At 45.5% G+C, this 14,023-nt stretch overlaps 1 protein-coding gene and 1 long non-coding RNA gene across 14 annotated transcripts in view; one reads left to right on the top strand and one right to left on the bottom strand.

Annotated features, from left to right (window-relative positions):
- The window catches only part of NIN (ninein), a 102,138-nt gene continuing 88,115 nt past the window's right edge, over positions 1–14,023 (top strand). For 9 of the 13 annotated variants that reach the window (XM_058739004.1, XM_058739003.1, XM_058739002.1 and 6 more), the window contains exons 1-3: positions 1–134; positions 618–671; positions 9,631–9,834. In XM_058739004.1, the coding sequence (XP_058594987.1) occupies positions 9,652–9,834 (183 nt within the window). In that variant the 5' untranslated portion in view covers positions 1–134; positions 618–671; positions 9,631–9,651. Of the gene's footprint in view, positions 135–154; positions 302–617; positions 672–4,450; positions 4,512–8,031; positions 9,352–9,630; positions 9,835–14,023 lie in introns of those variants that run through there. The other 4 variants (XM_058738998.1, XM_058739000.1, XM_058738997.1 and 1 more) reach the window with 4 other exon arrangements.
- Positions 6,513–8,036, bottom strand: LOC131517196 (uncharacterized). The gene is made up of 2 exons (XR_009264453.1): positions 7,867–8,036; positions 6,513–7,083 (listed from the first exon to the last, which is right to left on the bottom strand). It is a non-coding gene; the product is annotated as an uncharacterized LOC131517196 (long non-coding RNA).

The following is a 14,023-nucleotide window of genomic DNA, read 5'->3' as shown; positions in this document are numbered from 1 at the left end:
GGGTGACCGCGGCCGAGCCGGGAGCCGAGCGCGCTGGGCGCGGCCGTCCCGCCGCCGCCGCCGCCTCCGAGCCCCGAGTGCGCCCGCGGCCATGGTCGCCGCGGCGGCGCCGGGCGCCTGAGCCCCGGGACGCGGTGAGCGAGGAGCCGGTTGCCGGGGCCCCCCCGCTCCGCGGCCTGGCGGGGGGGGGGGGGCGGTGCGCGGAGGCCTCGCATTGCCCCCCGCGCCGTCGGCGAGGCCCTGAGCGCCCAGGGCGGACACCGCACGGGGACCGGCTGGGGCTTCCCCTCGGGAGTGCGAGGTCGGGGCGCGAGGGGCGCTCCCGGGGTGGGGGGGAACGCGGCGGAGAGGGGGCGCCTTCGCGGGCGGGAGGAGGGGCGGGCCCGGGCGGCGCGGGCTGCGCTGCCGGGGGGCGGGCCGGCGGGCGGGGAGGATGCGCGCCGCGGCCCCGGAGAGCCGCGCTTTTGTACGAGCCGGCTCCTTACATATGGAAATGACGCTCGAGCGGCTCCCCGGCCGCGTCCTTTTGAAGGACGCCCGCCCGGAACCGCGGCGCCGGCTGCGAAGTATTATCCCGCTTCTTGAGCCCTAACAAAGCGTCCCCCTTCGCTTTGCAGAGCGCTGGAGGCGGGCGGCCGGCGGTGCGGGCGCGACGGAGAGGCCGCCAGAAGGTAGGCGAGGGCGGCGGGGGCCGAGAGAGAGCGCTGCCTGGTGACACAATGGGGGTGTCCGTCGGTTCCGGGGGCGCGCCGGGCGGGCGGCTCCGAGACTCATCTGCAGCACCGCTTTGGCAGGGACCGCGGCGGCGCGCCCGCCCTCGGGCCGCTCATTCGGGGCTGGGATCCCCCGCCACCCCCGTGGTCCCAGCCCGCAGCCGCGAGCTGAAAGCGGCTACTGTGTGTGGACCCAGGAGCGGACTGGAGTCCCGGAGCGCGCCGAAAGGGTGGCGGTTCGGTTGCCTGAACCACCCGGGCAGCCTTGTGATTGAGAAGCTGAAGTGAACCTGTCTGGGGGAAACCCGAGGTGATGAGCCTGGGTGCTCGGAGCTGCGGAGTGCCGTTGGGGGCCCCGAATGGGGGAATTTTAGAAGGTGCGCGGGAGAAAGGCACATAGAAAGACTTTCCCGGTGCAGTTGCTAAAAACGAAGGGGAGAGAACAAAATGACACTGGGTTATTGCCTGAAAGCCTTGATCGCCAGACCAGCGGAATGGAAGTGTAGAGTGCAGCGTTCCAGGGTTCCAAGGGCTGGGCTTCTTCGGCTACCAGACCGGTCCCTGACAAAAGGACAAGGCTGATGGAAACACTTTCCTGCCGAAAGCTCTTTCTGTGAAGTTGAAAGCGAGATAGGAAGAGACGTTTTCCTAGCCTCTGCCCTGACAAACCCAGGTTAAGGTGCACGTGAAACAGGGGCTGGAAAGCTACCCTACCACGTACCTTGTTTTGACAACTTAGCTATAATGGGATCTTATGCCTTCTTAGCAGGGGCAGGGGAATTCCTGAGATGGACTTGCCATATAACTTCTGAGTTTTTGAAATCAAAACAGATTGCGTAGTTGTCTTTTGTGACTGACATGGTAGCTTTTTTGGATTAGAATCCTGATAAAGTCCATCATGGTGCGTGGGCTAAGTTCCTGAGGCCATGGATGATTTCTCGGTTGGGCTCCCTTAAATACGTTAACATAAATTCATCCTGCTGCTTTGCAGAGGCTTGACAGTCTACAAGGAAATGTATTTTTTCTGTGTCAGCTTAATTTTATCTTGAATCTTCTCTAGTGGCTAGCGTAGGGGTGGATGACCTGAAATATTGGCAGGTCTTGCCCTGGAGTTGGGGGGGGGGGGGGGGCGTGTGTTTGTGATAATTTCCAGACTGTGTGTAAAAGTAACATTACAGGCTGGCTGAAAAACCAGTTTGTTGTAGTCTCTTCAGCTGTTGTCATTGTTTCTTAGGGAGGAAGAGTGACATCCCGGGGAGTTTATTTGCAGGTTTGTTTATTTCCACCTGTTCTCTGGTGATTCCTTAGGGGAAAGCCTTCTGAACCGCCATATAGGTAAAGGGTAGGACTTACAGATGTTCCAAATGTGTTGGACATCAACAGAGATATTGCCACGGCAGGAGAAAGCTTTAGAGGGCAATGGAATGGAAGCCATCAGGGGTACAGTCTTCGCATTAAAATGTCACGGATCAGTCATTTTAATAGGCACTTGCTCAGAATAGCCCGGTGTCTTTCTTCTTGTCCTTTTTCCATTTTAGATATGTGATGACCCTTAGTATCAAAAGATGTTAACTGTCACAGAGGGGGAGAACAGGGCACCAGTGAATTCTGAACAGCCAACTTTAATTTAATAGGCAATATTCTTATCGTAAGTCAAATGTTGTTAAAATAAATTGTTTTAAATGTCACTGCAAATGACTTTCTAAACTAACATTTCACCAATCTTGATGCTTCCATTTTGTGTTGGTAACGAAAATGCATTTTATCAGTCTTACCTTGAAAAAGGGTTGGCAAGTTTAACCAGAGTATTCAAGTGGGATTCAAGCTGCCTAAAGCCTTTTCTCGGGGCGGGGGGTTGTTTTTATAGATGCCAGTTCATCTGTAAGCCAATAAATTATGTGGTTTGAATTCTGGCTATTGAGCTTGCATCTGTTGGGCAGAGGCTTGTGGAGAGACTGAGGCTTACAAAAAGATGTTCTTATCTTATTTACGAATAAAATAGAACTTGAAAAAGATTATGGGAATGTAGAAGGAAGCAACTTTTTTTTTTTTGAAATTAGGACACTTCTTTGTTGCAATGTATATCAGCAGTTAATAATTTATTCAAACTTTTGGGTGGAAAAATTACGAAGTGTTTGTGTTCTAATGTCCACATAAAAAACAAAGGTGGGAAAACCTGGTTTATAGATGAGGGAAGGGAAGCTCTTCCTCCAGGAACTGGAGTCATAGCCGCAGGCATTCTGAATTAATTCAGGTACATGCGGCTTGAGAAGTGAACGTTGTTATAGGCAGTCTCTTTTCAGAAAGTACCAGGGGTGCCTGGGTGGCTCAGTCGGTGAAGCGTTGGACTCTTGGTCTCGGCTCAGGTCATGATCTCATGGTTTGTGAGATGACAGTGGAGAGCCTGCTTGGGATTCTCTCTCAGCCTCTTCCCCTCTCTCTCTGCCTTTCCCCTGATCCCACTCTCTCTCTCTCAAAATGAATAAATAAACAAACCTGTAGCTCTGTTTTCTGCTTCTGTAATTTTACTTACTAGCGGATTACAGGTTACCGAAGCTGCAAGGTGCTAGCCTAATGATTTGATTCCTCCAGCTGCCCTGAGTTAACCACCTGATTGGTAATCCACATAGCCATTAGGTTTAACAAAAGCTTGGGTTTGGTACACATCAATATACTAAATATTAAAATCCTAAAACCTTTTTTAATGTTTAATGTAGAATAAATGCTAGTAGGACGTCCTTAGTTAAATTCAGTTTTATAGTGTAGATTAACAGAGGTTGTTGTTTTCTTTCATATTTATTTAATGTGACTTTTTTTTTTTTTTTTTTCTGTGCAGTGGCATTTAAACTTTGGTGTTCTCTCTTTATGCCGTGATTTTGTTCTGGGTGATATTCTTGTGCTTGCAGTATCCAGCTAGAAGTGAGATACTCTCTGAACCGAGAGGAGGCTACCTGATAGGAGTCATTTTGATGAGTAGCCATAGTTTTTGGCAGAAATATTTTATACAAATGTAATGTAAATACAGATATAGAGATATGTAGATGAAAAAAGACTGTTGCTTTTTCTATTAAGCTTTTCCTGCACTTGAATTTATTCTTGTCACTATTTCATTTTATACTGAAATGAGTCCAAAATGTTAAGGCTGGAGATCTTTGCAATTAAAGTGTTTGCAGAAAAGAGGGAAGAAGAAACATTTTAATTTGATCATTGGCATTATGAGACTCTGACTTGCCAAATGGTGAAAGCTTAAAGGCATGAATGAAAAGCTTTCTCTAAGCAGGATTTGTCCACGTTCACCATTTTGGTTATAAAGTAACTAGTATTAGTCACTTGGTGGCCACTGCCTGGTCTGCGGACCCCCAACAGCTATGTCTGAACACAAATCTGAAAGCATCTATTATGATACCTAAGGAAAGCGGCCGAGCCAGGAGGGGCCTCCAGACATTCCACATAGCTGTTCAGCTGCTGGACCATCTGGAGGGAAATAAAAGGCCTGGGCGAGGGGCTCTGGCATTGTGCTCATTTATTATTTGGTTTTTCCTTTGCCAGACTTTGTCCCTTTTTCACTCCCTCTGGCCCAGAACAGACGTCCCCTTTGGCTGGGGTGCCATTCTTACAAGCTCCTTTCTGTGTACCTTGGATGCTGGAAAGTTCATAAGTTCATGTATCCACTTCATGTTGGCCTTATGTTGGGGACTTCATTATTCCAGCTGGACCTCCACCTATGTCTTTTCCAGGCCCAGTTGGCCCTGATTTCATCAGCCGGGGTTGCCAAGTGGAGCGCAAGGACACAGATCGGTAATGGCCATACCCGTCAAGGTCTGCACATTTTGGCAGCCTTGTTTGGAGTTATTTGGAAGGAAACTGTTCCAAATAGTTCTCATTATGGGTGGTTATTGGGTGGTAAATGTTGTGATTAATGGCTCGGTGCATTTGCCTCTTATTTAACCATCCTTAGTTAAAACTCCAAAATATTGCTTGCACCGACTGTTCTTTTCCAAAGGAATTGTAAAGGCTTCTGTCAATTTGATTGGGAAAGTAGATGGTGAAGAGAGGCCACGACCTGTGGGAGGCTTTATGAAACTGGAGTTATTCTTGGCAATTTGAAAGAGGGTTTATTACTCAAAGCCCAGCTTTCCTCATCTCTGAGTAAGATTTCTGTCACTGGTGGGTATCAGGTAGACTTTAACTATGGAAAGCATTGATTGCACAGACCAGACATACTTAAGCATTTTGAGGAAGTAATTTAACAATTATCAATTTCTGTACTGTGCCCACTGTTGAAGATATGGAACTCTCCATGGTCATTTTTATACAAAATTTTATTTCTTCTTTGCTCTAAATCCCAAAACTGCTTTGGAAAAAAAGAGAATGCTCATTCCATACCTCTCTAGTGCCTTGTAATTATTCAATAAGTGGATTAAGAGAGGTAGGGAGGAAGAAACCCCATCCTTCCCCACTCCAATTTGGAGGGGTTTGTGGCCATCAGGTTTTCGCGGTGGTTTCTGGGACTTTAGTGGTTAGCTGATTAACACAGAAAGGTGGAGATAAGTGATTTGCCAGTGATGTCCTATTCATGTGTTCTGTGTGCATCCACAGGACTGAGAGATAGTACAATTTAGAGTCAGACCAGAGTTCTGATCTCCACTTCATCCCCATATTAGCACCGTATCCTTGGAGAGAAGTTGCTTAATTTTGCCAAGCCCCAATTTCTGCATCTTAAATGGGAATATGGTGTCTACTTTATTTTTTTTCAACGTTTTTTATTTATTTTTGGGACAGAGAGAGACAGAGCATGAACGGGGAAGGGGCAGAGAGAGAGGGAGACACAGAATCGGAAACAGGCTCCAGGCTCCGAGCCGTCAACCCAGAGCCTGACGCGGGGCTCGAACTCACGGACCGCGAGATCGTGACCCGGTTGAAGTCGGACGCTCAACCGACTGCGCCACCCAGGCGCCCCTGGTGTCTACTTTAAAGAATTAGAAGGATTAAATGAGATCATTTATGTAAAGTACTCAACGTAGGCCAGACTTACGGTAGATGTTCAGGAGTTAAAAAAAAATAAAAGTTTCTTCTTAACTCCCAACAATATTTCAGCCTTTCTGCTTTTGATTGATATTAAATTTATCAATAATCTGCCTTTAAGGGGCGCCTGGGTGGCTCAGTTGGTTAAGCGTCCGACTTCGGCTCAGGTCACGATCTCGCGGTATGTGAGTTCGAGCCCCGCATCGGGCTCTGTGCTGACTGCTCAGAGCCTGGAGCCCGTTTCAGATTCTGTGTCTCCCTCTCTCTCTGACCCTCCCCCGTTCATGCTCTGTCTCTCTCTATCTCAAAAAAAATAAATGTTAAAAAAAAAAAAATAATAATCTGCCTTTAAATATGGAAGAAGCCCTGAACCTTACCTGCCACCATTGACCATTTAGTGATATAACAGTGTTTGTATACATAATACCTGGCCTGTGCTTTCTTGCTCTCCCAGTGGCATTCCGCAGCTCCCGCTTTGCTTCTCTGAAAGCAGATCTAGGGCTGGTTGACTTCAGTTCACCCCGCCTTTGTCAGTCACAAGTATCTTCTTGGTGGTTTTCTCAATTCCCCTCTTGTATCAACTTTCTCTGGGGTCATCCTCTCACTTGCTTGCCATCTTCAACCCTCAGGACAGCCCTTCCAGATGGGTATTATTATTCCCATTCTATAAACAAGGGGACTTGGGACAGTGGTTTAGTACAGATTCTCTTCCAAAGTCACATCCTATAACTGCCCCTCTCAAAAAAAAAAAAAAAAAAAAAATTACAGCCGAAGTTTATGAATCCATTGGTTTAATTACTAACTCCTTAATCAAACTCCGGACAGTTCTAGATGCTACAGGTTGGCAGTGGGTTCTGGCTTTCTGCTTCTGCTTAGTGATATCCAAGACGGAAAATGCCTTTGACAAAAGGGGTCAGATGGGGGAAGGAGAGGTGTGCTTGTGGAAGAAATGGGCATTTCAGAATCTTCATAGGTTCATTTCATCACTCATTCAGGGTAAGGTTCCACTCATGGAATCTCCCTACACTGAGTCAGTGTCTGGTGTGAGGAACAGACTGTGCTATGCATTTGGGGGAGGATATAAAAGAAATAAGTTGTGGACCTTGTCCTTACGGAAATTTCTGCCAAGCAGGGAGAAAAAAAAATTCTTGCACATGAAATTACTCACGAACATTTGAGGAATAATATCAACCAGAAAAAAAAAAATGCATTCTGTGCCAAACGAGGACTGACAACTTGTCACCATATGTAACATCTTCTGGATGTTTCCGTATGCTCATTTGTTCCACAGGGTTGAGGCTGTTTTCCCCCTCCAGTCAAAAGAATGTTCTCCAAAGCATAGCGTCTTGGGAAGGAGGGAGATGAAAAAAAAGAGATAAGTAAGGAAAGCTGCTGTGAAATGAAAGAGATTTGATTTAGTGAAAAATCCAATGACCTCCCAAAGAGCAGGGCATGATAGCTTATTGAATCCAAAGCCATGGATGAGATCAGGACTTCTCAGTACATTATGAGTTTTATGGTCCCCTTTCATTGGTCTCAGTGAACCAATCCCCATGCCTTAAAAATAAAAAGGGGAAGTTTTTGAATTCTTTCACTTTTGAGGGTTTTTTTTAATATGCAAAATCAAGTAAAAGTGGAATTGTCTGCCTTTTATGAAGTTGGTCAGATTATGTATAGCCCAGGGGACTGTAAAATTCAGAGTGAGTCTGAGAGTCACTGCAACCTTGAAAATCCCAGGGCCCTTGGGGAGTCTCAGATCCTAGGTGACAACAAACTGACAGACTCTAACGGAGTCTCATTAGCCAGGCATTGGTCTTGTCTAAATCCCTAACTTTTGTGGCTTCGCTTAACACCTTGGTGTTTCTTTTCTGATGCTCTGATGTTTATATCGCACTCTCAACTTATTTTGAAAACATTTGCATGGTGATTAGTTAACCCAACAGACCAATCCTGGGAAGGCAGCCAGAACCGACAGCACCTTAGTAATAGAAAAGCTGAGAATTAAAAGAAGACCCCGAGACCAGGAGCCTGGACCTAAATGGTGCTGCTTTGCCTTAATGAGCGGCCCCAGTACGAATTGAGTAGTGGCCTTGAGTAGCCGAGCTGTTTGAAAACACCTTGAGTCTACCTCATTGTGCTGAAACTCCAGGTGGTCATGGTTGCATTTTAGCTTGTAATGTTTTGGACGGCTGCCTGTGGGAAGAAAACAGCACAGCCTAGAGCAGCACTGATGTGTTATGGAAGCCTCTCTTATTTACAGTTCTGGCTATGTTCAACACCTGAACTTGTGTGTCACCCGTGTTGTCCATCTGCTATATGCACATCGCCCTTGAGTTAGAGAGTTTTCTTACTCAGGGCTTTTGTTAGTTAAAGGTGCTGCTTTGAAAACTGGGATGATGCTTGCCGGGGGCTGGGGCAGGGGGCAATGGGAAGTTGTTCTACAGTGGGTACAAAGTCACGCAAGATGAAAACATTCTAGAGATCCGCTGTACAACAGTGCACGTTTAGCGAAGAAAACGGTTGTGCGCGCTTAAAATTTTGTTAATAAATTTTTGTTAGGTTAGATTTCACGTTATGTATTTTTTATCACAGTAAAAAAAATATATGGGCAAGATAAATATATTTTTTGAAAGTGCTGCTTTTTATAGTCAAGGGGCTGGTGCTGAGAGCCTGGTTTAGATGGCTGAGGTCATTGTCTCAGGGGTCTAGGTTGTGTTTGGCTTCCGTTGCGTCATGGTGAAGGTAGCTTCAGACATGCGCATTTCAGGCTCTCGTCGGAAGACCCAACACATTAAAAATGAATTCTTGCACAACCAAAGAAACCCCCAGATTTCACTCTTAAAATATGAGGTACCTAGAACTTTATGATGTCTGTTTTTAGCAGAAGTGATTCTGAGTTAATCATGAGCCTGCGTTTTTATTGATCCCATGGAAGGTGGGGAAATGGGAAGCCTGGGGTTGGGGGTTGAAAAGAAGGAAGACAGACAGACATGAGGTGGTCTGGATAATGGAGGTTCCCTGAGACTCTGTATGATTCATATGGTCTGTGGCTCCTCTGAAGCTCATAGTCTGAAAGGTTGGAATAGTGTTTTCTCCTTTCTCTAGGCAATTAGGCATTGCCTAAAACCCCCAGGGACTAAAGCCAGCTTCAGGGAATACCCTTCCTGTCACACTTCACGTAATTGCACCAGTGAAGTTAATTACACTGCTTTTGGGGGAACTTGTGTAAAAGGCATTGTGTCTCATGTAAACAGGGAGGTGGTTTTGTGTTGTATCGGACATATTCATCCAGTGCCTCTTGCTGCAAGCCTCCATGCTAACTGTGATGGGGGGGCATCTAGGCTGAGCCAAGTGGAACTAGATAGCGTGGCCACAGCGGTGGCTTGCGACATCTGGGCAGGTGGTCTGGAGCTCGCCGACTTGCCTCACAGCTCGGGCCCTGCAGCCTATATTGGTGCTAACAGTTAGTTTGAAAGGACGGAGTGTCAGAAGTGGCCTTTCACCTTCTGTACGTCCAGGGGCTCGTGAGCTGACAGAGAAGCGCTTTCAGTCTTGAGTTTGAGACTGGCCGCCTGCCCGAGGACCAGGCAGGAGAGGAGACTCCCTCATTCTGGTAACGTTACCCTGAGTGACCTGTGTAGCTGTGGCCCTGGTGTGAGTGCCTGTGTGGGCGCCTGGCCAGCCAGGGCTGGCTCCTGGAGAGACCTGAGGTCTTGCTGGGGGTGGGGTGAGGGGTGAGGGTGCAGCATCGCCTCTCCTGCCTGCCTCCACCGAGGTCCTCATGGACCAGCATCAGGGACCAAGGACGTACAGAACCTTCCCAAGGGGCTGGCGAGGGCAGGGGTAGGACTCCCGGGCTGCCACCACCCGCCCTTGTCTCTGTCGCACACAGGTGAGCGCCGTGGGCTATGGGATGGATGAGGTGGAGCAGGACCAGCATGAGGCCCGACTCAAGGAGCTGTTTGACAGTTTTGACACGACAGGCACCGGGTCCCTGGGACAGGAGGAACTCACCGACCTTTGCCACATGTTGAGCTTGGAGGAGGTGGCCCCAGTGCTCCAGGAGACGCTGCTTCAGGACAACCTCTTGGGCAGGGTAAGGTCTGGGGGAGAAGGCAGACAGCGGGAAGTGGGTACAGCTTCTGTCCGGGGTGGGGGTGGGGTGCAGAGCACGCGTGTTGCAACTTGCTTCTAACATCCTGGCTGTGTGTGCCCCTAGCTGTTAACCTGATAAACAGAAAAAATGTAATGGGTGGGACCCAGCAGTGTGGTTTGCTCGGGTGGCAAGGGCCCGCTTGAATTTGTGCTCTGGAATAAAGGTGTGCCCTGAGCTTCCCAGATGAAGAGAGAGGAAAAAGAAGCAATAAGAGCATGTTTTCCAACTCTTGTTTGTTGTGGATCATTTTGGGGACTCTATATTCATCGTTAGGGCAGAGGGAGGGGACTGAGATTTCCCTCGAAGAGAAAGAAAACGTAGCAAGAAAATTGCCGCTCACAGGATGAATAGATTGCTGTTATGACTTTTACTCCCAATAAAGCTATTTCTTGTGTTTCTGGGGTGAAGTATTAATTAAACCTTTCACCTAGGAAATAAGACAGGAGGATAAGTAAGTACAGTGCAGGTTCATTTAAAACCCAGCAGGACTTGCTTCCAGCAGGGATATGCATGTGTGCCGATGTTAACTTCTGCATTTGACAACAAATAGTCATGTTGTCCCCACAGATCAAGTGACAGAAATGAGTAGGAAGTGAGAAGGGGCCTTTTTTTTTTTTATATATATATACCTCCTGCTGTTAGTGGAAAGGGTGTTTGATCTGTCTTGACCTCATATTGCCTTCAATTTTTGTAATTATAATTAAGAGCATCATTTGTATGGCTTTGAGTTGAGTCTTGCTGCTGATTTTTGGAATGGATGAGAGGAAGAAATGGGCATTGCTTTTTGAGCTCTGTTGTCATTGATGATGCTTTGTAGACAGTGTTTTTTATCATGTGTAAATTGAGGAAGGAGTCATGAAGCTCAACTTTATTCCGGTGACTGAATTTCTTTTTCTTCATTTCATTTTCGCTGTCTCTTAGATGACAAGTTGGATAAGTGACCTCAGGTACAATAGGATGTATTGACTGTCTGTGACAGGAGACAGATGGGAGTAGTGATCACCCTGAAATTAATGTACAAAGGATGCTATTCCCAGGGGCTTGGCACTATGAACATCATGTTTATCAGGGTTCACACTTAAAGAAAAAAAATGTGAGGTGGTTGTTTGTTTTACGAAAGTGAAACCCATTCTTGGCCACTCTTGGGGGAGGGATTAGCTGCCTGTGAAAACATGTGGTCCCTAAAAAATGCTAAAAATCTTGCTGCAAAAGTCATAGAATTGGGAAGTTTGAGGATGAAATCATTTGTTCCTCATTCATGTAACGCGCTCAAATGTGTTTTCATTCTGTCTCCATCTCGGACACCTTGGAGAGCTAAGGGAGTAGCGTTTCCCACTACTGTGGTCCTTGGGGATCTCAGCCCTTTTGTTGTATAAGGAATAGCACCGAGAGTGGATCTGTTTCAGTGCTTATTAAAGCCTGAGAAGAACAGATACAACCTAAGGGTTCCTGGAGAGGTTGTCTCCGCATCAGCATAAATACAGATCCCTCTGCTGTGCACAGATTGTACCTTAGCACTTACACAGTTTGCTCCAGATGTTGTACATCTTTGCCCTCGTTCAGCAAACTAGAACAGGGGAGCAGTTATCGATTGATTTGTTAACAACTTGACACTATCAGCCTGCTTTTTACGTTTGCTATTTGCCTGTGAATAATGAATACCTAAGTGGTCTGTAGCCTGATATTTACTTAGTGAGCCAGTGATAAAAGTTAAATAGATGTATGCATATTGATTTCACGTGGGAGGTCTCTGGTGACTGTCTTGAGAGCAGGGTTGGCATGAATTAATGCACTACCGTTCGATTTGCATTTTTTATGAAACTGAATTATTCTCCTCAGATGATCACATAAACTTGGCCATATGCTGTTGAGATATTCTATATAGTCTATAGTTATAAGGAAAAAATTCCTTAGAATTTGCTGAAGAATTCTAAGCACTAACACCTTCTTGAGACGTTGAGTACGGATTGTAAGTTGTAAAATTGTAAGTTGTTTTCAATGCCAATCATCTTTCTTCTCTTTAGATGGTAATTGTAGAAAAATGTATAAGGCTTAGGAATTTGGTTTAACAAGGAGAAAGAAATAGTAGCATGACAAATCTAAATATAGTCGTTAATTCAACAAATATATATTGTGTGTGTCCTATATGTTAGGCATTCTGCTAGTCTGTGCAACTTATTTATGTTTATCATAGACTAAGGTTTTCCATTAAATTGGTTTTTGGATACAGTAGTATCCAACAGTTTCCTGCATGCCTAGGGTTCAAATGTATCTTTAAATGTTAATGAGTGTAAATTTTAAATGAAACAAAACTTCCAAGCTTACCTTTATTGGAATTGGGCTGAATTGGTCGTTTTTTTTCTTGAAAAAGGAATAAGCTAAAATGCATTGTTTTCCTCAATATGAATATTTTCTGTTTATTTTTATTTTAAAATCCATCTGTAATGAATTCTTGGCTTTTCTTTTTTAAGCCTAATGTTTCTTTTGACAGTGGTTAAGGAAAGTAACTGAAATTGACTTGCCATTTTCACGCCATTTTGCTACTAGGCCATTCAACCCTTTCAATTCATCTATGTGATCTTGCTTTATAACTTGAAGCCATATTCCCCTGAGCATAGTGCTTACTATGTAAGTGTTTGCAATGCCTGAGGATTGTGGATCACTGATTTGAAAGAAGGCAGGACACTGCTGGTAAGGTGTTTCCTGCTACATAATCAAAAGAGCTCCATCCATAGCTTTGTCATCAGTGAAGCACCTGTCAGGTGGGTAGGAGCCCAAGACAAGGGACTCCTGAAGACACTGAAGAACTTACAGTCAGATGTGAGGGCGATCTGGCTGCGACATCTGTCACCCCATTGATCGCCAGGGTTGATTCGGCTGATCTGGCTGGCTAGGCGGGTGTCCCCTTCCTCCCTCACCGCTCCATGTGCGTCCCTCCCGAAGCTGCGCGCTCGGTCGAAGAGGACGACCTTCCCCGATAGAGGAGGACCGTTCTTCGGTCAAGGGTATACGAGTAGCTGCGCTCCCCTGCTAGAACCTCCAAACAAGCTCTCAAGGTCCATTTGTAGGAGAACGTAGGGTAGTCAAGCTTCCAAGACTCCGGACACATCCAAATGAGGCGCTGCACGTGGCAGTCTGCCTTTCTTTAAAAAAAAAAAAAAAAAGAACTTACAGTCTGGTCGGGTAATGTGCCTGGCAGGTGAATAGTCCTGGGAGCAAATACATACTACAAACATAGAAGAAAACAGAGCAGCATTAGCTCTTAAATTGAACCAAGTTTTCATCCTAGCAATTGATATTGGTCACAGGTGCTTCCTGGTCTTTCTGTTTCTTAGAAATGAAATGTTCTCATATGCCTTTCTCCTTTATTAGTAATCAGGACAGAAGTATACTTTACCTTGGTTTTATTGAAGGTGTTATTTATATAGTTTTAAAAATGCATTTTCCTTTACTTATGGAATATAACAACTTTGAGACAAAATAGCCCCCTGAGGTTCTGAGGCGTTTCCTTCTATACTTGCTAATATTAACCTGGATGCTGAAGTGTTCTATGTCTTTGGCACTCTTTAGAATCAAAACAGGCCACCTGGTAGCAGAACTTACCAGTGGCTTCCAAAGAGTCCCATAGGTGTGTGGACTTTGTTCATCAAAGGTGCTTTGAAATTTTTAGTTTTAAGATCTAATAGCTTTACAAATATGTAATTAAACTCAGATTTCCCATCTTTCATTTTAAAGTGCTTGGGGGAGTCTTTTATAAATATCGTGATTAATTTCATATGGTAGACTTGCTTGTTTGTTTCCAGTTCCATTAAAAGCTTTTTAAAATTTCCTTCTCTTATACATATTTTAACCATTTGAAAAGTAAATCAGAAATACAGAAGTACTTTCTGGCAGTGATTATTTGGACTTGTTCTCTGTGTGCAAAATTACACTTGATCATCAAATAGTATCTATTTATAACTACCTGGTGTTCATCCTCCTGTTTCATATTGATCTGAGGCTTTTTGAATGCATTGGAGGAAATGGTGGAAACATTTCTCATTGCCTCTCTTATTAAATGTCTGGACCTTTGCTGTATCTTACTGTTTAGCCACCATAGTTTAACCTGAAATGGTGAGGGATATTTTCT

This window comes from Neofelis nebulosa, chromosome 7, assembly GCF_028018385.1.
Source record: "Neofelis nebulosa isolate mNeoNeb1 chromosome 7, mNeoNeb1.pri, whole genome shotgun sequence".
NCBI classification, from domain to species: domain Eukaryota; kingdom Metazoa; phylum Chordata; class Mammalia; order Carnivora; family Felidae; genus Neofelis; species Neofelis nebulosa.
This window is presented reverse-complemented; position numbering and strand designations above follow the sequence as displayed.